Raw genomic sequence first — 24,723 nt, forward strand, 5'->3', positions numbered from 1 at the left:
GCACTAACAGGGGCCTACTTTGATCTTTAATATGGAGCCCCTCTGCTTTATGTACATTGATGAAGATACCAATATGGACAAGTCACAACACTCAGGAATTTTTTCATACAGTCTACCAAGAAGTGTTTGACAAGATGTCCTTTAAATTCATAAGAATAGGTTCAGAATGCTTACAATACATCAAATGCTTGGACTCACTTTGCCTTTTTTTGCTTAGCAAATGTTTATACAAAAGTTTAATAAAAAATACTTGATGTTGAAATGTGCAGAAGAACCTTGATTTAACAATTGCATAACCAAAATATTTGAATTTTTGTTTTTAATACTGAGGCACATATTTAAAGCACTATGTTTAATGTGCCAAAGAATATGGGCGCAAACACAAAAATCTGTGTCCAGACAAACGTTTTAAAAATGCCAAGAATGCAAAACTTGAAGAAGCTAAAAAGCTTCAAATATATTTTTCTTGCAGATTAAAATTATAATCTTTCTTCCCATCTAAAATCTACAAGAAATGGAACTGTGCAAAATTATTTTAAAAAATTTAAATATATGCTAATAAAAAGGACACAAGACTGTACTATACTGTATACCTTTTAATCAGCTTGTCATTTTATCCAGTTTACAATCCATTTTTGTTACACAGGTTACTGAAAATAAGCCAATCACAGGCTCCTGGGACTCCCATCAAGCAGCGATAATCTGCGGGAGAACCTGGCAGCAAGCATTTTGTTACCCTTGCAGTGGCATCACTGGTAAAAGGAAGCATTAGGTAGCAGATATTGAAATCAAGGCCTGTCTGAGCCCAGTGACTGACTGCAGCTGTCATGTGCACTGTAGCCATGATGTCACCACAGTGACATCATGGCTACATGCCAGAGGCTTCGCCCGACCTGGCATGTATGTAGCATCTGAGTTTATTATTTTGACCTAGTGGAAGTCAATGGTGTAAATGTTGTACCAGAAGATGAAGATGACATATGTTTTCCTAGAGTGAGTCCTTCCATTCAGACATTCACTACTGTCTTCTCTATGTTCTTCTAGTATGTTGCTAACACTTAACATTGGGCAAATGCCTTTGCCCTACTTATTGTGAAGCGAAAAGAATCTTCTACACTAGGAATGCCAAGTCAGGAAAAAATTATATTTGGCAAAATTACCAAAATCACTGAGTGAGAAAAATGATTGCAATCCAGTGTACGCCACCCCACCCACCTCTACTAAACACCAGACAACAATCTTCTGTTCTGGTTTCATGCCCTGGCCTTCAAGGCTGAGAACCAAAGACTAAATTCAGAGCCACATACTTGAGTTCCCGCAAATCGAAGGCGTGTGTGACCACAGTTGTGTCCTTCTCTTGAAATGTTCTTTCTCAATCTGACCCCTAAGTACACAATGGTCTGCCCACTCTCTCTAACAAGACTGCACCACATTGTTCTCACAGGCAGGCCTTTCAGAAGCTGGAAGCAAGAAGCAGTAAATGTTTACTAGAAATGACGGGATATCTGGACCACAGTGTGATGTGGCTTCTGGACACTCAGAGGATTTATGACTAACCCAGTTTTGATTGAGGCTTCTTTTATTGTCAGGGTGAAAAGTTGTACCGAATATTTATAGAGGAGAAAGAACTTTAGGCTTACACTTCTCTATAGATAATACTTGTATGTGCACTTTATGTATGTTAACACTTAAGCATTTATTATGTGTAAAGGTACAACCTGTTCTCCATATCCTTTCTCCAGTTGCCACTTGGCCCATAGCATATTGTTCACAGCTATTATATCTTTTTGGGAACAGTGGTATGAAATGACGACAGCTCGGAAATGCTTCAGACCTGCTGTCGGCAGCTGTTGGTCTGGATGCCAGGCTGGTGAGATATCTATTGTTAGATCTGCTCCCAGAGGTTGTGGCCTTTTTTTCATTTTGAATGCAGAATCCACATTGTGATGCTGATCCTATGATCTCCTTTTGATGCATTAGAATTTATGCCATATATAAAGTATAACTTTAGTAATGTTAATCCCAAAGACAGATGAAGACAGATGAAGAAAAAAGTCACTCAGTTGCTACCGGACAATTGCTTTCATAAGTCTCAGGATTATTTCAATTCCCTCTTCAGGATTTTCAGATCGCATACATTTTTATGCTATTGTTACATGTATAAAGATAAACTAGAAGCAAGTGTGGTGTTCCCCTACTGCGATATGTAATTCTGTAGACAATTTCTTAACAGTACTGTCCCCTTTTCTTCTTTTTGTAAAGTGACAATATTAAACTATGATTGGTTTCATTTATTGATCAGCTGAAGTATTCCCCAGCTTCCACAAAAGAGCAGTTTTGCAACAAAACCGCAATGTATGAACAGGGACCTAAGGGATTTTCTCATTTTAACTTTGTCTGATTTTGGACAATTCCATTTTGTGAGGGTTGAGTCGCACGATCGTTTACTCCACATGTGATGTAAATGGTCCGATTATTCTGATCAGACTTTGATCGGAGTGTCATCAGTTTTTCTCAGACGTGGACAGAAAAAGAATATTCTCCACCTTCTCCATTCTGTCAGTTCGTGAAAATCAGACCTCAATCGGATGTGTTCCGACTTCAGTCCAATTTTTTTCATGGACCTGTAGATATGCATTGCTGCTTTTGATCAGACACTCGGAACAGCATAGGACAAGTCTCTGATTTTTTTGCACAGACCAATTGGTTTAGGGGAAAAATCAGACGTGCACAGCCCCATAGAATATTATAGGTACGAGTGCTAACCATGAAAACCACAGATAGCACTCATATGAGAAAATCAGTCGCGTGCACAAGCCTTTAGACGATTCCTCAAAAATAAGCTAATAACTATGTGACTGCTTACAAATCTCTTCCAGGCTCTGGCAGCTGATTTATGCTGCCCAAACCAGAGGCCGCACAAATCAGCACCTCACTTCACGATTGCATATTATTCTGTAAAACGCTCCGTGGACCAAAGCTAGAACAGAGACTAGTCTGGTGCAGCCCGGGCGGATTGATCCCACCCTCCAGGCCACTGACAGGTCTGTTGCTATGAGATATTCAAACTGCAGTCATGCAGCAAGGCTCTGGTTCTTGCTACCTGTGGTTTGGGCAACGTAGGTCAGTTGATAGGCTCTCTTTAAGTCTCACACAGCCACTCTTCTTCCTAAGAATTAAAGGAGTTGTCTGAGATATGTAAAATGCTGCACTCAGGCAGCAGAACCTCAAAAACTATAAATCATTTCTTACCCTCTATTCCAGAGATGTATCCCTGCTGGTTCCCACTTGTACGAGTGTCTACATTGGCTTCAGATCTCACAGTCCAGATGTCATATGTGACACCTGCAACCAATCACTGGCCCCAGCAGTATATGGCTTGAGACCTCTGAGGCTAGTGATTGGCTGCTGACGTCATGTGGTATATATAGGCAGTGATACCTGTAGCTGATATAAACAGCATACCAGTGGGTATCAGCAGAGACACATCACTAGAACAGAGGGCAAGTATGATTTCATCTTTTTACCGCTACTGCTGCCTGTATGCAGCATTTTACAAATCTCAGACCAAAATAGTTGGAAATATCATGTGATATAATTCCATTCTTGCGCCACCACTGAAATGAGGAGGTAGAAATAAGGCCTAGTTCGTATGTGAGGAAGAGGTACATGAGGGGAATAGAAGGTTGCTAGAATACATTACAGGGTCCCAAACAGACAGAGAGCAGTGGATAAGGCAGCCAAAAAAGATGGCCTATAATCATCAGCATAGGGGGAGTGAGAGTGCAGTTGCCCTGAGCCCCGATACAGTTAAGCCCTGCAGAAGAGCAGGGAGGTCTTCATGCACTACTGCTCTCCATTCTGTAGTGCAGGTGGTTGCTTTAAGACTGCAGATTATAGAACTGTAGGGTTATGCACTGGCTGTCCTGTGCATGCGCTGGTGCAATGAAATCAACACGTTGGTCTGACTACGCTTTGCCAGTGGACTCATCAGTATCCTGGATGCTTTTTATTTTAAGCAAAACTTGTGTGGCTGTGAGGGTATCAAAGGATGGGGACCCTCATACAGTATGGCTGACTGCTGTGCTGGCCATTATACAGTGTGGGAGCACATGTAGGGGCCATCATACAGTTTGGGGGCTACTGTGGAGGTCTCATACAGTGTGAGGGCCCTCAAAGTGTGGGGACTACTGTGAGAACCTCAGGGCCATTATAAAGTGTGGGTGCTACTATGGGGGCCATTATATAGCGCGGTCTGACTACGCTTTGCCAGTGGACTCATCAGTATCCTGGATGCTTTTTATTTTAAGCAAAACTTGTGTGGCTGTGAGGGTATCAAAGGATGGGGACCCTCATACAGTATGGCTGACTGCTGTGCTGGCCATTATACAGTGTGGGAGCACATGTAGGGGCCATCATACAGTTTGGGGGCTACTGTGGAGGTCTCATACAGTGTGAGGGCCCTCAAAGTGTGGGGACTACTGTGAGAACCTCAGGGCCATTATAAAGTGTGGGTGCTACTATGGGGGCCATTATATAGCGCGGAGGCCATCATACAGTGTGAGAACTACTGTGGGGGTCAGTATACCATGTTTTGGGGGAGAAGTGGGAATATACTATGTATAGGGGAGTTGTGGAACGATCATACAGTGTATAAGGGGGCTGTGGGCCCACCATACTGTATATAGAGTATATCTGAGCGCTTTACACCTTGTTTAGGGGAGGTGTGGGCTCATACTGTATAAAAGGAAGGTGTGGGCCCATCATAGTGTGTGTAGGGGAGCTGTACATGGGAGAACTTGGATACTATTAACTGTTAAGTGGGCACTTAAGAAGCATTATTGTTATTGGAGCACTTAGAGTATCGTGACAGTCAAAGGTGAGCATCGGGCATTATTACTTTCTAGGGCAAAGTATAAACACTGTTTTCTAGGGCACTTGCACAGAGCATTAATATTTTCTAGCGGGTAATTTTACCATCTAGAGAGCACAAAAGAGGGATTTTTCTTTGTGTGTGGCACAGTGGTAGGCAGTACTATGTGGGGCACTAAGGGGAGCACTGTTATTGTACCAAACACGCTGTCCAGTAATAGGGACACATACTGCAGCAGCGGCTGAACATTGGGTTGAGAAGTTTGTGCAGGTTGGCAATAGATAGGAAATGTGCTGGAAATGTGAGGAGTTAAAGGGAATCTGTCACCTACTTTTTCGTATATAAGCTTCGGCCACCGCCATCAGGGGCTTATCTACAGCATTCCGTAATGACAATGACAAAGAATGTCAGCTGTAAGTCACTATCTATAACTGTACAGTAATATCTTACATGTTCTATCACTATATAGTCACCATATGGCAGCAATATCAGTGTTTTTTGTATAGTAATTTATTTTCAGTAACAGCGCGGTCATCTGCTGAGGTTCTCCTACATCCACTACTAAACAGCGCCACTGTAGTTGTAATCAGGGTTAACTGGTTAGAAGCCCACTCAGGTGTTTCACCCCCCAACCTCCTAGCTGAACTGAAGTCTATTGAGACAGGATCTATATTTCAGATTTGTGCAGAACCAATAATGGAGTTACTTTGGCTGAGTAGGGAAGGGCCGGTTGGGCATTTGAAGCTGTTTGGTAATATTTCAGTAGAACTTGCAATCCAAGTCCACCCTTGAGTCTCTGTGTGTATTAAGTATGCCTGACTATTGTGGGTTGAGAGAAACTCCTAGTAAAAGAAACTTTTGTCTGTAGGTTGTGAAGGATATACGACTGGACACTGGAAGAGCCCTAAGTAGTTATAACAGTTTTGGTAACTGTGTCATTTTCATTACATTGATATGACCAAACTAGAATATCACCAGTGACCTCCATGTGTTTATCAAGGCCATGAGAGAACAGATAGTTTAGGGTAAATGGCAGAACATAGGTTGGCATATGACTGTAATTGCTAAGGAACGCAAATGGGATGTAGTCAATTTAAAGAAATAGTTATCTTTCAAGTGGGGCAGTTTATTTCATAAAGAAAAATCGTGAGAGCTATGAATTTATCTGGATTAATTGTAAGGCTTGACATGAAAGAAAAATGTGACAGAAACTATTATAGGCTGCGCAAGGACATATGAGGTTAGGGTAAATTGAGGAGAATATTGTCTGCAAAGAGATTTAATTTGTGCTATACTAATGCTACATCAATCCGGCTTAGGGTCTTCCCTAATGAGCATGGCAAGAGGATCAATTACAAGAACAAATAAGATGGAGGAGAGGAGCCATCTTTGCCTTGAACTTCTTATAAGAAACGATGGGGAGAAGAACCCCCATTAACGAAAAGTATCACAGGGGGCAGTGTACTAGGCAGATAGATGTTTTAAAAAGTGGGGGCCAAAACACCATGTTTGGAATGTTAATTGCATATAGTCCCAAGCAATGGAGCCTTCTGTCCACTTTTTGCACTCCAAAACCATAGCGTGAATGTTTTTCTTTATATCAAGAAATTGTGTTTAGTATATTGGTATTCCTTGGCATCTGCTCTTCTATTTGAAAGGCAAATTATTCAGGCTGTCTCTTATTTTTATGGCAATTGCAAATTATTGTGATAGCTATTTATGTTTTTTACCTTCCAGATAAATGTTTTCATACAAACACCTAGTTTGAATGTGTATAAGCCCACCTCATTTGTCAGTCCTTCAATGTCTGCTAGAATAGGGCAAATGTGTAGAAAGTGATTCAAATTTGGATTTATAAATGGCATCCATTTGCACCATGTATTGATCTTTATAATAATCTTCAGTTATAAGGCGACAACATATTTCGCAGAACATTACGATTATCGTAGATTTATTAAACTGTGTCCAACCTGTTTTATTGATTTTTATTATGTATCTTAGATTTTTGGTTTTAATAAATGCACACTAAATTTATTGAAGGGCGTCTGTCAGTGCAGAATGACAACTAAGGACAGGCACTCGGTGCAGTGTTGATGTGCCAAACATTTAAGTGTTACTATGTTACCTACTTACTTGTTTTCCATTATGCCTACTTCTCTTTGGCTCTAAAGATGGGGGGATAGATGTAAAAGAAGAAAGTGAGATCGAACACAGGAGTTTTTTGGCATGCCAAGGGTGCACTGAGTGTCTGGGCTTAGTTTGAACAGTCACTCTGTGCTACAGACTCCCCTTTAAGAACATACGGTTTTCCAAATGGTAAAATATGGAAAATTGGAAAATTGCTTATACGTCTCCGGCTCTTATGACTCTCAGAATCTAGGATGCAGTTCAGACATTGCCCATCTTCCGCCCTCACCCATAAAGATCTACACTCACACTTGCAGCATTAGGCACATATGAGGATGTTAACTGCAGGGCAAGAGACCTGTGACTGTTCCATACATGGATTGTGAAACAAGGGCAGATCACTGCAGCCTTTTTCTGATCGATTCAGATTTTTTTCTTCCTCACGCTTATTTCTTTGAAAATCTTGTTTTCTACACATAAAATATTTCACACCTTATTTCACCATTAAAACACCAATACAGGCCACAATCATTATTGCCTTGTATTCTGTCACTCATTGCACTAGTTGACCCGTCATACATGTCCGCTCTAATCTCCGTTTACCAGCATACGCGTCGTCTTTCCTAATTCAGTTGCCTACATAAGAGTTTACTATATACTTATTTGTATTTTAGAAAGAAAGTACGGTATGCAAAAAAGACCCCAAAACATTATTAGAATCTCTGGACACTTACAGTCAAACAGGTTGATACGTCCGTCCCCTCCGCATGGCTGTGAATGGTCCCCAAAACAGACACTGCTGCAATCTGTGCTCGGTGTCTCTCCATGTTTCCTGTAATCTGCATTATTGCCGCAGAAGCAAGCAAACCCAGACTCCAGTCCTGCATACTGGCAAAGGGAAAAGAAGAATTGTTGTAGATTATCAATAAATTCATTTTACATTATTGCTTACTTAGGAATCTACTTGTGGTCATTTTCTTGCGTATTGTCAGGAGGAACCATAACATTATTATTGGTGGGAATGTCCCTTTGGGTGAAGCCCGCACAGTGCCTGACCAGGACATTGTTGCATGGTCACACTGTAAAGACGTGCAGCACTTAATTAGCATTGTGGTCTTTATTTTCTGAACATGGAAAACCCCTTCAACAAGATATTTATTTCAACTACCTCCTAAACGTGGAAAACCTTTAAATTTCAATAAGATAAGCGGTAATTAGTGATGAGCGAGTGTGCTCATTACTCGAGATTTCCAAGCATGCTTGGGTGATCTCTGGGTATCTTGGGCATCCTATTAGATTATGTTTAAGTCGCCACAGCTGCATGATTTGCGACAGCTAGACAGCCTGAATACATGCAGGGATTGCCTGTTTGTTAAGGAATCCCCACATGTATTCAGGCTGTCTAGCAGCCGCAAATCATGCAGCTGCGGGGAGTCAAACACAATCTACGAGCATGCCCAAGATACTCGGAGAACACCCAAGCATGCTTGGAAATCTTGAGAAACGAGCACACTCGCTCATCACTAGTGGTAATATATTGTCTAATTTACTGCAGATCTATGCACATATAGGTTTCCTATAATTATGAACTACATAACAACTGTACCTCTGACCATACGCCATTAATAAAGCTGCCATCTTCCAATATATCAGAGAAGTTTTTGGGATGGTACATGAGTGGTCTATACTTCTGCACCCTCTTGAAGAAGCTACTGTTTGGATTTTTATTTTAATCAAATTAAAGTCTTTAATCAATATGTTGGCAATATCAATTGAAGATTTATTGGAATGACATTATACAAAAATGCAATTTACTTTGAAAAGATTGAAAATGCAAAGAAAAAAATTGCTGCACTTTTAAATTTAGCGACTTGTAAATCACCATTGACATATCTAATTCTGGTAAAATGTTCCCTACAATCTAATGCTATGAAATACAGCCTTCTCCAACATTGTGAGTTGTGACTGTAAATGTCATGCCAAGGAGGCTGCTATTCACATAGTGATTTACATCTGTATAATAAAAGAAATGTCCACCATCTTTACACCTGCTTTTATTTTAGCTTTAGGTAAAAAACAACCTGAATGTGACACAAGTAGTTTTGTTTCATATGGATTTCTGCACGTATTCCTCCTATTTATTGCAATAAGAGATACTCACTGTCATTTATGGATTTTATTGAATTATTGAATTCGTTTCTGGTGAGATTCCATCTGGTGGCAACATGCATATGTTCCTCCGTAATTCAGAATAAGCCAGATACAGACACAAAGCATTTGAAAGGCAGCCTCACATTTTGGCCTCATACAGTGGGGGAAAATACCGTAAGTATTTGATACACTGATGATTTTGCAAATTTCCCCACATACAAAGAATGGAGAGGTTTGTAATTTTTACTGTAGGTGCACTTCAAATGTGACAGACAGAATCTTAAAAATCCAGAAAACCACATTGTATGATTTTTACATAATTAATTTGCATTTTATTGCATAAAATAAATAATTGATACAATAGAAAAGTAGAACTTAATATTTGGTACAGAAAATTGGGTTTGCAATATAGAGGTCAGACTTTTCCTGTAGTTCTTGACTAAGTTTGCTCACACTGCAGCAGGGATTTTGGCCCACTCCTCCATACAGATCTCCAGATTTTTCAGGCTTTGGGGCTGTCACTGGGCAACATTGAGTTTCAGCTCCCTCCAAAAGATTTTCTATTGGGCTCATGTCTGGAAACTGGTTAGGCCACTCCAAGACATTGTAGTGTTTTTTACAAAGCCATTACTTAGTTGCCATGGCTGTGTGTTTTGGGTCATTGTCATGCTGAAACATGCCGCCATGACCCATCTTCAATGCTCTTGCTGAGGGAAGGAGATTGTTGGACAAAATCTCATGATATATGACCCCATTCATCCTCCCTTCAATACAGGGCAGTTGTTCTGTCATCTTTTAAGAAAAGCACCCCCAAAGTATGATGTTTCCCCCACCATGCTTCATGGTTGGGACAGTGTTCTTGGGGATGTTCTCATCTTTTATCTTCCTCTAAACACGGTGAGTGGAGTTGATACCAAAAAGTTCTATTTGGTCTCATCTGTCCACATAACCGTCTCCCATACCGTCTCTGGATCATCCACATGGTCATTGGCGAGCTTCAAATGGGCCTGGACATGTGCTGGAATGAGCAGGGGGACCTTGCGTGTCCGGCAGGATTTTAATCCATGACGGCATAGTGTGTTACTAATGGCAATGTTTGAGACTGTGGACCCTGCTCTGTTCAAGCCACTGACCAGGTTACCCATTTTATGCATATGGGTGTTCTATTTGCATACTTTAACACGTGCTTACGAGTGATGTGTCCTGCTAGGTGAAAATCTACAGCATCGACTGACATATTGCAGATTAAAAATCTGCACAACAGGTCAATTAATGCTGCAGATTGTTTATGCAATGGATGGGTAAGATGTAGTAAAATCTCATCCACCGGCCAAAAAAATTCTGCCATGCCCTAAACTCCCCCCACATCTAAATTCTAAACATATCTGACTATAGCCAAACCTTGTAGCGTTGTCTCCGGCACATAGTAATGCAGGTTTGAATTGTCTGCTTATTGGACGTCTCAGTGATGCCAGTCAGAGGAGGAGGGTTCCCATGGTCTTTAAAGCATCCTAGGTTCCCAGGCACTATAAATTAGTTAAAAATAAAGTTCAGTTTCTCAACAGAATCATTTAACATTCAAAAGAGATCAGTCATCAGCCATCAGCCACACTGTTTTGCTATCTGGCATTTAAAAGAAGTCTTAATACATAGAAATTAGTGGGTGAAACTATTGACCCTCCAATTTTCAGATCAGGAAAACTGATATACAGCTCTGGCAAAAATTAAGAGACCACTGCAAAATATTCAGTTTTTCGCTTTATAGGTATATGTTTGAGAAAAATGTAAATTGATCTTTTAGTCTATAAACTTCTGAAAACATGTCTCTGAATTTCCAAGCAATGCAATTTGTATTTTTTTTCTGACAAAGAAAAATGGTCAAAATAAAAAAAAAAAAAACAACCCAGTGCTTTCAGACCTCAAATAATGCAAAGAAAGCAAGTTCATAATCTTTTAGAGACAACAATACTAATGTTTTATCTCAGGAAGAGTTCAGAAATCAATATTTTGTGGAATAGCCATGATTTTTATCACAGCTTTCATGCGTCTTGGCATGCTTTCCACCAGTCTTTCACGCGGCTTCTTGCGCAAAAATGTAAGCAGTTCTTCTTTGTTTGATGGCTTGTGACAATCCATCATCCTCCAGACGTTTTCAATTGGGTTCAGGTCTGGAGATTGGGCTGCCAATGGCAGGGAATTGATGTGGTCGTCTCTTAATTTTTGCCAGAGCTGTACTTGCTTTCTACTTATTGTTGCAATGTTTTCTAGGATAACCAAAATTGCAGAGTCTGATGTTTTCTATTCATCCTGCTTTGCAGATTTGGAACTCTTTGGGGCTGGCCTTTTGGTGTTTCAATACAGTTTCTGTAGCCACCAGAACCACTGAACATAAAAAGACACTTTGCTTGTTTAGTGGCTCTAGTGGTCAATGAAACTATAATAAAATAATACATTTTTAATACCTTCAACCTACTTGAGCCCAAATATTTTGGCAATGGTGGGTCCATTATTAAGTCACTAGATTACTAGTCACCTCACTGGTTTCTATATGTTACATATGTAATTACTTGTACATTTCTTGCCTTATACAAAATTTCAATGACAGCCATCACAACAATCACAACACAATTTTAATAATAAACAAAAAAACAGAACATTTTCCTTATTTATCACAACATTTATAAATGTCACTAAGGAAGCAGCTCTACAAAGTCTATCACCATTTGACTGAACTAATTGTTCAACTACTCTGCCTATAGACAATCAGTACTAACATTATTTAATGTATTTACTCCATTTCCAGACCTATCATAATAAAAATGATTGATAATCAAATCATAAATGAATTATAAAACTTTCAAACTTACTGTATGCCCATTAGATACTAACTTTATAGAAGTTTGTTAGGTCTCTGATACAATCCACAATTAGGCTGATAATTCCGCACAGCATATTTTTGCCTTGCTAACCTTATCATCTAACATTGCAATTGATATTTTCATGTAGCGGGTTCTTGCGACACTTGTAGCACAAAGGGACCAATTAATTGTAATAGAACATCACAATTGGTCCAAAGGTTACAGAGTGCATAATTCTGCCTTGAGACTAAGTGATATAAATGTCTAAAATAAACTAGACAGCAGTAAACTCAAAGAAGGGGCAGCAACAAGTTAGAGTAAAAAAAGTAAGTATTAAAAATATCAATTTGAAAGAGTCCAAAATTGCATGGAATAAATTCAACTGGACTGATAAAAGACATTTGTCAACAGATACTGTGTACCATATATGAAAAGTCACATGTACAATCGAAATGTATTCTGTAAAAAGGAGGACCATAGTTTATACTATGGGGTGTATCATTCTCTGTTGTGGGCACTTTGGTAGGTAAGAAAAAGCCTTATCCAGTCTAAAATTCATTAATATTTAGTAAGACCCGCTGACCATATGATGTGTGCAGGGTCAGGTAATAGTGGCACACCGCTCCCCATTCAACTGTTTCAGCAGTTGAAAGCAATAATGGAGGTGAGTGTCAGATGAAGCTCCCTCCCCATCATTCCTCTCTGCCTCTGACGCAGCGGATGCGCGATGACGTCACTTCATCATGCACCACGCTGTGTGCCAGGCACCGCAGCTGCTGAGACATTCTGTAGAGACCAGAGCTGAGGGAGAACGAGAAGGAGAGGTAAGTATTATATTTTTTTTATATCCATGTGTGGCTATAAGACTGCAGTACTATGGGGCTGCATTATATTCTCTGGGGAGCTGCATTATACTATATGATAGGGATGCATTATAAAGTATAAGGGGCTGCTTTATACTGTATGAGGGGGCTGCATTATACTCTATAAGGGGGTTGCATTACTCACTATGAGGGGTTGCATTATTTTCTATGAGGGGGCTGCATTATACTCTATGAGGGGGTTGTGTTATTCTCTGTGGGGGCCTGCATTATATTCTATAAGGGGGCTGTATTACACTCTATGAGGGGGATGCATTATATGCAATGAGGGGGCTGCATTATACTCTATGAGGGGGCTGCATTGTGCTCTGAGGGGGCTGCCTTATACCCTATGGAGTGGCTGCATTATACTTTATGGGGTGGCTGTATTATACTCTATGGGGAGGCTGCATTATACACTGAGGTGGGCTGCATTATAATCTGAGGGGGGCTGGAGAGCTATGGGGAGTGTATTATACTATATGGAGGACTACCGGGTGTGTAGTATACTATATGGAGGACTATGGGACACATTATAGCATATGGAGGACTATGGAGGGTGCATTATACAATATGGAGGACTATGGTGCACATTATACTATATGGAGAACTATAGGGTGCATTATACTATGTGGAGGACTATGGGGTGTATTATACTAAACAAGCAAAATGCTGCCTATTCATTGAGTGATTGGATTGTTTATGCCGGAACAAAAATCATTGTTCGGAGCAGCACATTGCCCGGTGAAAACTGCAGATATGCTGCTGATAACGTGATACTGTATGGGGACAGACTGATCTATTAGTGATCATTCTGTCCCCATCATTGTTCCTGAGCCTGTGTAAAGAAACAAGGAGCAAGCATAGAATGATTTCAATATTGTCGATCACACTCGTTTAGCGGGCTAAAATCAGAGCGTGTAAATACAGCTGAAATATTTCAGTGTGATGGTGCAATATGTGGGCATTTTGGGTACCACTTTAAACTTTTCCCCAGGGCCTCACTTTGTCTAAAACCACCCCTGGATGTGTGCCTCCCACCTGTAAAATGTAATGGGTAACATGATGGCTCAGTGGTTAGCACTATATCCTTTCAGTGCTGGAGTCCTGGGTTCAAATCCCACCAAGGACAACATCTTCAAGGAGTTGATATGTTCTCCCCGTCTTTGCGTGGGTTTCCTCCTATTCTCCGGTTTCCTCCCACACTCCAAAAAATACTGATACTGAGATTGTGAGCTCCATTGGAGACTGTGACGATGATGTCTGTAAATCACTGTGGAATTAATGGTGCTATATATGTGAATATAAATAAATATAATGTAGGGGAAAGAAGGATTGGTAGGCCATTTCAAATTTTATTTTCAGGAGATAAAGTCGCTGTCTGACATCCCCATTGAGTGTTCATGTATACAGGTGAGAGGGCATTTGGCTGATCGCTATGTGATAGCATTTGTACCTTAAGATGTTTGATGCCCAGTTCACAGTTTTTATATAGTTCTTTCTGCACCTATTTGACCCAAAACAGGAGTGGAGACTACTGGGTCAAGGATATAAGTAAAGCTTTATTAGTCCTCACTTTTTTTGCAACCAAATGCCTCCATGAAAAACTTTGTACATTTACAAAGAAAGAACTGGGCCCAAAGCAGTTTTCAAGACTTAAATCTTGATGTCCGACTTATGCTTAGGATGCCCCACCACTGAGCATAATTGAGAGTCTGTAGTGCTGGAGTTGTGCTGATGTCCCCGACACAACGAGTTCATAAAAAGGACTGAGCTATAGGCCAGTCAGAGGCACCTATATGAAAACTGCAGCGTAGGGTCACAGCACTCTCTGGAGAGCCTTAATTGTGTGCATCTGAATCTCGCAATATATTAATTATTAATATTTGCATTAGTATACAGTAAGTCATAGTTATTTTTATATTCAGCAGGTGACTAGATACTTCTGTTGGCATGATCTGAACATCATGATGTTTACATGCAGGTGTAGAAACCAAATGGATTGTGTTCATGGACAGACAATTGCGCGTAACTATGGCATGGTTGCCTCATTGGAAATGCATGAGCTGCATTGTGGTATCCTAATGACATTTTACAATATAAGATCCTCAGAGCGGCTGTCCAGCTGGATACGGTTGCATTTCCAATCTTTGCTGACTGAATCCAATTTCTCTTGCTTATATTAGTTGTTGGATGGATACCACTCTCTTTTGTCCATGTCTATTAGCAGCCTACACCCACAGCATAAACATCTTATCAAGAAAGAGGTAGACACTTGGTATAATGTAGTTGATTTAATTATTATATTTGACGTCCTTTATTCTAGGAAACAAATCTTTAGCATTTGCTGTGGGTGCGGAATGCGTGGTGTCACCACAGTTCAGAAATGCTATCTTCAGCCTAGACTAGTGCGTTCTTTGCTGGTCCACACCTTTTCTGCTAGAGGCTTTTAGATAATTCTTCTACATACCAGAGATTATTATATAAACAAATTGATGCGCTGTGACGCAGATACTTTACAATGTGTTCATGAGATCATTTTACAGCTCTTGGTTTATTAAGAGATTTTGACATACATCAATAGAATACAAGGCAGTAAGATAAACACTGAGGAGCTCTCTGGCTCTACATATAAGCTGGATTGAATTTTTACACAGATACATAACTTTACATAGGAGGCCCAGAAGGATTATCACGCAAAAGGAGAAATCATTTAACAAAAGTGCATTTCTGTGTGATGGTTGAGCTGAGATTAGCCCAAACCTGTCAGCACTCATGATCACTGAACCAAATCCTCCTCAAGCATGATATGAAAACTTTCACCAATCTTCTGTGATCCTCACATAACTTTAGGAACCCTCCACCTCTTCTCAGATGTTGGTTACAGCACTGACCTCTGAGTCTAATCAGAGGAAAAGTCAAAGCTGTTTGCTCTACTAAAATGAATGAAGCCTGGCAAGATCCTGTGACACAAAACAGCAATCTTCTCTTCACTGACCTAAAATATTCTTTTAGTCAAAGTTTTTAGCCAGTTGCATATATGATTGAAATGAAGACAAGTTAGAACATTCATCACGTATACTGGCCAACAGTCACAACTTATCTCTAACACTATAAATGAAAATAATTTAAAAAGTGGTCTAACGAATGAGTTAAGGTGATATGTTTTGGTGGTCCAACCCTTTTAAATGAATTGTTCAGCAACCCCCCAATAAGGCATAGTTAATAGACAATTCACAGAGTATGGGAGTATCCCTAAAATCCTCTAATTGCAGTAGAAAGGAGCTTAAAGCATAAACAAAAGGGGTGGTCTGAAATACAGATTAATTTTCATCCTAAATGCCAATGTATTTAATGTCATTTTCTAATATACTTGCCTAACTACTCTAACTGCTTTTCTTTCTTTTTTTGCCAATTTTGTTTTCGATGATGCTTTGTTTCAGAATAACAGTGCATGCTGGGATACTCAAACGAAGCATCATCAGGGACAAAGGCTGCAGACACTGCCCCTCCTGAAACTATGAAACTAAGCTTTATCAGTGACCTTCGTTTCAAGGGCTGAGTAGTCTCAGCTCTGTCACTGAGTGATGTGCAGAAAGACAGTGCTCTCTTTCCGGTTCAGATCAGTAGTAATGAGTTGGCAATAGAGCGCACTGTCAGTTTGCGTTATAAGAGGAATACCCAGCTTGTACATGACATCACTTACAAGTGCTGGTCTCTGCCCCGTGATGACGCATCGTTAGAGTATCCAAACATGCACTAGGATTCTCAAACAGTCATCAAAAAGGAGGTTGTAAAAAAAAAAGAAAAGCAATTAGTGTAGATAGGGAAGGATAGGGGATTTTTTTTAATTAAAGTATATTAGATGATAGCTTAGATTATGGCATTAAATAGATATGGATTTAGGAATAAAATTAATTTGTAGTTCAGACCACCCTTTTAATTGTGCTGTTTTTACTGGAGATAAGAATGGTCAACAAGCATTTATGGGGAGGAATAGTTGTCAGTGGACAACTATCTGACGGATTTGACTAGCTTTGGACTCCCAGCCCCAGGTGATGCCGAGGAAGACACATACTAATGAAAGACAGACAAACTAATTGATTTGTAGGTTTTTAAGACAGTAAATTGGCATATATATATATGCCAGCAGGTAATAGTTCATTTTTTATCTTTATTTTTAAACTATAATTTAGAATATTAAACTTAAAAATAATAATATACATAGGTGTTAGTAAAGACATACCTAAAGCACAGAAGGAGACAATTATTAAGCCCAATCAGTTTTAATAAAAGGCACACTGATGTATTATTTACCATATTTATTAAGAGGTGCATACCTCTTATTAAATTCAGCAAATTGCATACAGAAATAAAGTGGCTTGAGAAAGTATTCACCCCCATTGAAATTTTTAATGTTTTGCTACCTGCTTACAACTGTAAACATTTGGTTTTCTTTTTATTGTGAAGCAAACAACAAATAAGACAAAATAAGTGAAAACTTCAGTGTGTAGAATTATTTAGCCCCTAAAGTCAGTACTTTGTAGAGCCTCCTTTTGCAGCAATTACAGCTACAGGTCGAATTGGATAAGTCTCTATGAGCTTTCCACATCTTGCCGCTGGGATTTTTGTTCATTCTTCCAGGCAAAACTGCTCCAGCTCTTTCAAGTTAGATGGTAGTGTTGAGCGATACCTTCCGATATCCAGAAGTATCGGTATCGGATTGGATATCCAAAAAATATCGGATATCGCCGATACCGATACCCGATACCAATGCAAGTCAATGGAACACTAATATCGGAATGTAAATAAGCCCTTTCTGTCCTTGTCCTTCCTGTTCCAGAGGGGGTCTGTTTGGGCTGCCAGGGCTCTGTGTGGGCCTGCCAGGGCTCTGTGCGTGCCTGCCGGGGCTCTGTGCGTGCCTGCCGGGGCTCTGTGTGGGCTGCCAGGGGTTCTGTGTGGGCTGCCGGGGGCTCTGTGTGGGCTGCTGGGGCTCTGTGCGGGCTGCCGGGGCTCTGTGAGGGGCTGCCGGGGCTCTGTGCATGCCTGCACAGACCCCCGGCAGCCAGCACAGAGCCCCGGCAGGCACGTACAGACCCCCCATGGTCACGCACAGACCCCGCCCGTGCACACACACACGCAGTCTCCACCCATGCACAGCCCACACTCCATTATAGTGCATAATTGCACTATAGGAGCTTCCAATTCTGGCATCCGATATCGCAAAAGTATCGGAACTCGGTATCGGAATTCCGATACAGCGAATATCGGTCGATACCCGATATTTGCAGTATCGGAATGCTCAACACTATTAGATGGTTTTCTCTGGTGAACAGCAATCTTCAAGTCTGACCACAGGTTTTCAATTAGTTGAAGGTCTGGGCTTTGACTAGGCCGCTCCAAACATTTACACTTTTCCTGTTAAGTCACTCAAGTATTGCTTTAGCAGTATGCTTTGGGTCATTGTCTTGTTGGAAGATGAACCTCCTTCTCAGTCTCCAATCACTGACAGACTGAAACAGGTTTTGCTCATGAATATCCCTGTATTTTGCACCAGTCATCTTCCCCTCAACTCAGACAATAATTGCGGCCCCTGCTGCCGAAAAACATCCCCACAGCATGATGTTGGCACCGCCATGTTTTACTGTGTGGATGGTGTTCTTGGGGTGATGAGCTCAGTTGGTTTGGCACCAGACATCACATTTTTTTGCCTTGAGAAAGGCGCCGATCCGGTGCCGAAACACGTTGGTACAATAGAGAACCATTTTGGGAAACAAAGGCTTCTCATTTACCGCAACACAGCCCATTAAACGTGATGTGGTCCTTCTCTATTATTTTTCATCCGGAAGACATTTTTCGCCTCCAGCCAAAGGGCTACAGCAGCAATTATACATGTCTACATCTATTTTGTCTTCACACAACACTACCAGGTGAGCACTTTTGTCCCCCAAACAGTTTTTCAGCGTAATAAGGTCATGGCGGTATTCACTGCTCTCCAAAAATTCAAATCAAACCAATGCAGATTGGCTCGAAAAGTGTCTACATTCATGACTGTCCTTGAGATGATATTCCTTATAGCTGCTTACAATGCTTATGAATACCAGGCTCAACTCATCTCCTGGCAGGAGGGATAAAACCACTTAGTGGAAGTCTTTCTAGCTGAGAGGTCCTGCAGGGATAAAGGTTTATGCATACACTCGTTCTACCCTCCATTCAGAACAGTTCCAACATTATATCACTGTTACGCATCTACAACTAACAGTACATGACATGTTAAAGCAACGTTCGGCTTTGCCTGCTTATTGTAAAATGTAATCATGGGTTTATATAAACAAATGCAGAATATCATACTTGAATCTCACCATGGAAATAAATTAAATCTGTTATCAACTTATTATATACAGTATATATATATATATATATATATATATATATATATATATATGTGTAGCTGGTTACAAGGGTGCTTTCGGGACGCAAAAATGGCATCCTCTTCACTCTATTTATTTAGTGTTGTGCAACATATTATAGATGCATGCCATCCCGGTCTAAGTAAACAGTCAAGATAGAACAATATTATATGTCGCTTTCATAGATAAGTTTGCTGATACAAGAATGTTATTGCACATTAGGCAAACCTCAAATGAAAACACAGTTTACTCTCCAAACTGACAAACATGATTTTATTCTACTGTAATTGCAGAGTGCATATTCCATTAAAAACACTGGTTGTGTACTTGTTTATCCAAGAAAATATTCTCATCCCTGCAAAATACGGAACAGACCACTTCCTAGTTAAAATATGTAATTGTAAGGGGATGGAATTTAGTTAAGGGAATTTATTCCTGAATTCAGTTAAACATTGTTCCCAAAATGCCGGCCAGCTTTCCTGCAGTCCATAATTACTAATCTACCAATTCAGCAATTAGAGATCAAATCTTTTGAAATTCAAATACACCAGGTTCTCAAATTAAAAAAAAAGTCAATTTGTGGCAAAAAAAAAATTTGTTGCAAATCACAGGTTCTCCAATTGCTTTGAAACATGTGAATAACACTTCTGTGGTTTTTCTATGATGGTATCCAACCCATGTCAATTTGTTTAACACAAACACTGTCAGCGACCTCACCATAGAAATGAATGGTAACCTGGTAGTAACCAACAGTCCATTTAATAACATAGTGCATTGTTAACTTTATTAGCATGAAAAGTCCGCCAAATGATTAAAAATGTATCCCTCTTCCTATGTGATCAAACAGACCATTCTTTACACAGCATTGACTCAAATTGACAGTGTCACTGCCAAAAGTAACATCATCTTGTTGTGACTGAGATGAGTGATGTGCCATATATGCCATAACGCCACTTCCTCCAAACTAATTTGCTTGTTGTGACTTTTGTCTGGATGGCTGGAGCCAGTAGTGGTGGAGAGGCTTCTGCTGCTGCTGGCAACTCCCACAAGCTTATCCTAGGTACAGTGGGAAATATAAGTATTTGATACACTGATAGCTGATTTTGCAAGTTTTCAAACCTACAAAGAATGGAGAGTTCTGCAATTTTCATCATAGATACACTTTAACAGACAAAATCTTTAAAAAAAAAATCAGAAAATCATGTTGTGTAATTTTTATATGCAGCTCTGGCAAAAATTAAGAGACCACCACATCAAAACAATGTCATGGGCAGCCCAATCTCCAGACCTGAACTACATTGAAAACCTCTGGAATCTAATCAAGAGGATGATAGATAGTCACTCACAAGCCATCAAACAAAGAAGAACTGCTTAAATTTTTGTGCCAGAAGCAGTGTGAAAGACTGGTGGAAAGCATGCCAAGACGCATGAAAGCTGAGATGAAAAATCATGGTTATTCCACAAAATATTGATTTCTGAACTTTTCCTGAGTTAAAACATTAGTATTGTTGCTTCTAAATTATTATGAACTTGTTTTTGTTGCATTGTTTGAGGTCTGAAAGCACTGGTTATTTTTTTAATTTTGACCATTTCTCTTTTTTGGAAAAAAATACAAAATGTATTATTTGGAAATTCGGAGACATGTTGTCAGAAGTTTATAGAATAAAAGAACAATTGACATTTTACTCAAAAATATACCAATGAAGAGAAAAATCAGACAAACTGAACATTTTGCGGTGGTCTCTTAATTTTTGTCAGAGCTGTAATTCATTTGCATTTTATTGTATGAAATAAGTATTTGATATAATAGAAACACAACTTACGGTAATATTTGGTACAGAAACCTGTGTTTGCAATTACAGAGGTCAGACGTTTCCTGTAGTTCTTGACAAGTTGGCACACATTGCAGCAGGGATTTTGGTCCAATCCTCCATATAGATCTCCAAATCTTTCAGGAATTGATGCTGTTGCTGTGCAACATTGAGTTTCAGTTCCCTCCAAAGACTTTCTTCAATGCTCTTACTGAGGGAAGGAGGTTATTGGCCAAAATCTCACGATACGTGACCCCATCCTCCCTTAAATACAGTGCAGTCGTCCTGTCTACTTTGCAGAAAAGCACCCCCAAAGTATGAGGTTTTTTGCACCATGCTCCTGGACATGTGGTCTCATCTGACCACATGACCTTTTCCCATGCCTCGTCTGTCAGCTCTCTGCAGGTCATTGACCAGGTCCTTGCGTGTAGTTCTGGCCTGATTCCTTACCTTTCTCAGAATCATCCTAACCCCACGAGGTGAGATCTTGCATGAAGCCCCAGACAGATTGACACTCATCTTGTGTTTATTCCATTTTCTAATAATTGTGCCAACAGTTGTTGCCTTTTCGCCAAGCTGCTTCCATATTGTCCTGTAGCCCACCTTGTGAAGGTCTACAATTATGTCCCTGGAGTCTTTAGACAGCTCTTTGATCTTGGCCATGGTGGAGAGGTTGCAATGGGATTGATTGAGTGCGTGGACAGGTCTTTCATACAGTCATGCAGGTAATAAGTTCAAACAGGTGCAAATAGTAGGAAGCCTTCTTAAAGTAAAGCTAACAGTGTGAGAGCCAGAATTCTTGCTGGTTGGTAGGTAATCAAATACTTATTTCATGCACTAAAATGCAATTTAATTATTTAAAAATCATACTGGTTGATTCTGGTTTTAATTTTTAGATTCTGTCTCTCACAGTTGAAGGGTACCTATGATAAAATTTACAGAACTCTTCATTCTTTGTAGGTGGGAAAACTTGCAAAATCAACAGTGTATCAAATACTTATATCCCCCACTGTATATAATTTTTCTTTTACATTACCTTAATTCTTCTTTTACCATACATTTTGTTCAACACTATAACTTTTGACAATCTTTTTAACCCCAATTATTCAATTTTTGTTATGAGATAATAAGAAATGCTAGTTGAATAGGTACACACTGTATGCAGAAAAATGTGGCAGCATGCCACAATATAGGTGTGACATACGCAGTTGTAAAATTGGACGAGTAAAACAGGTCAGACATGGACAGTTAAATGTCTATTTTTTTCTATTAATTTCAATAAAATTCAAACACTTTTCCAAAAATGACAAAATAAGAAATGCTGAGTAGGTACATGATCAAAAATGCAGCACTTGTGTAACATGTCATCCGCGGGCGAGACACTCATTTGTGGCACCCCGCCATGATACATAAAAATGGAGATCCTGGCCGGGTGTGTGAACTCTTGCTGTGAGGGCATTATGCCCGTGCAGGCCGCTTTTAATAATTGTTGTGTCGGAGGAGAGGAGAGAAGGGCTCTGGGCAATTGCAGCTGCATCAGGGCTGACCCCGGAGCAGAGCCCTGACAAGAAGGATGCCAGAGTCCTTGGCTGTGTGCCCCGACAGTCGAATCTGGAGGTCAGGGGATTGCAAACTCCCTGGCCACACTGAACACCCGGAGGCACCGCAGTAGACAAAGAGCCCGGGGCTGCTAGTGAACAGGCAGTGTCCGTGATAGGCTCGCGCTGTCTGCCATACAGGTCAAAGCCAACACGCAGGAGAGTGTGGCAGATAGCTACAGGCAGCAGGGATCCGAAAATAATGAGCAGCAGGAAGGCCTCCAACCCTACTTGGCAAGGTGGACCCCCTGAATGCTTCCAGGCTAGCCGAACTCCTGCTGTCATCTGTAACTGGTACCCCGGACTGCATGTTCAATTACCAAGAAATAAAGGTAAAGAAAACTGCACTTTTCTGCATTCCTTGCTTATTCTCTGCACCCCAACGTTCACCACCACCTGAACCAATTGTTATATCTGCCTGGGGCCCTGGTCTACCCGTGGGGAGCTGTACCATCTTTGCTGCATCCCCATCGGCCCCAGTGGAACTGAGTCTCAGCGTCATCCATCCCTTGCCGAACACCACAGGTGGCATCACGAATCAATCACATATAACTTTTCTCCTTGCATTTTTATTGCACGCCCAGGGCCACGGAGTCGGGTCTCGGCCCTGTGACTTCCCCAAAGAACTGTCCGACCTGGTTCCGAGTACCCCACAGCCCTGGTGGGCGTCGCAATAGCGGGTACAACGTCTTATAAATATTTCCATTATGGCATGAAGCATTTTCCACATAGATTCCTTGCTCTATAGTATACTCCAGGGATTTCTATATCAACTGCTCCTTCTTCGCCACAACCCAGCTATAACCCTACAGTCCTCATCAACAAGACTCCTTTACTTGCTGAGCAGTTCCGCATCCTATTTATTCCACTACTGCTGCCTCAAACTCATGCTCGGGACCCATCACTAGTCTTAGTCTATCAGTCCTGTTTAGGCCTGTTACCTTTCAGTGTTAAAAGCCCAAGGTCTGGTGGCTAGGCATCCTCTTGTAGAACCCTTCTCTACAGTCTCCTCTCATTCAGGGTCACCTTCCAATGTGGCACAGATCACTTAACACTCTCCATCCTCTCACTCTGCACTCCAGACCATATCTGTCTTCCTATCAGGAAGCAGTCACTTTCCCTTACACTAGCCCCTCTCATTATGGGTAACTACTACTGACCCTGCTGTCTGTTTGCTGGGCAGAACTTCCTTACAAAACATTATGTTATAACACTATCCTGTAAAATATGCATTACATCACATTACCATCAACACTTATCAGTTCATCTAACACTACAACAACGCGATTGATGCCTTCATCAGTAGAAATGCGATTGCCATTGTCCACAGCTCTTATCACTGGAAAATCCCTTCCCATTCTTTTTTCTGGAGAACCTGGAGGCGATTTCTCATTTCTCAGTCATCGCTGCACATTTCCTTGGGCCTCACTTTACTGGGTACATTTTTTCCACTCATTTCACTCCGCGCAACGGCCACTTCCTGGAGGGAGCTGGCACTCTTGGTTCCGACACCCCCTCTGTAGGGGTACCTTCTGAAAGACTGGATACCGCTTTGCTCCCTTTTGCTCCTTCGACACCCACAATGGGCTTGTCCTTCTTGCCCTTTCACAACACTTACTGTCATTTTGCAGTCCTTGTTTTGGTGTGTAACAGTCACCATGTTCCATGCAACTCAAGTCTTCCATGCACCGTGTTGCTCATTCAACTGCAAGACTCAATCCTGCTGAATACTCCAAGTGTAACATGGTGAGGGGTAATTGCCAAGGGCAAGACACTTGGCTGTAGTGCCCTGTGGTGCCCTGGCACTTTACATAAAAGTGGAGGCACTGGCTTGGTGTGTGGATTTGTGCTGTGAGGGCATTGCACCAATGCAGACAGCATGTAAACATTGTAGGTTTGCCAAGACCAGATGTTTCACTGTGCAATGAGAGAGACCACCATCCAAAAATAAAATCTTTAACTGAATGGCAACTTGATAAGGGTTATATACAAGGAATAGCAAGTACAATGTCATATAAACATTTTCTTTACAGCA

General features: G+C 40.7%; 1 protein-coding gene across 1 annotated transcript in view; it reads right to left on the reverse strand.

Moving 5' to 3' along the window:
• Positions 1 to 24,723, reverse strand: part of KREMEN1 (kringle containing transmembrane protein 1) — a 236,856-nt gene that overhangs the window by 30,507 nt on the left and 181,626 nt on the right. The window contains exons 4-5 of the mRNA XM_077292060.1: positions 10,553 to 10,677; positions 7,735 to 7,888 (exon numbers count right to left, since the gene is read on the reverse strand). Coding sequence (XP_077148175.1) covers positions 7,735 to 7,888; positions 10,553 to 10,677 — 279 coding nt within the window. The remainder of the gene's footprint in view (positions 1 to 7,734; positions 7,889 to 10,552; positions 10,678 to 24,723) is intronic.

The sequence above is a fragment of the Ranitomeya variabilis genome, chromosome 1 (assembly GCF_051348905.1).
Source record: "Ranitomeya variabilis isolate aRanVar5 chromosome 1, aRanVar5.hap1, whole genome shotgun sequence".
NCBI classification, from domain to species: Eukaryota; Metazoa; Chordata; class Amphibia; order Anura; family Dendrobatidae; genus Ranitomeya; species Ranitomeya variabilis.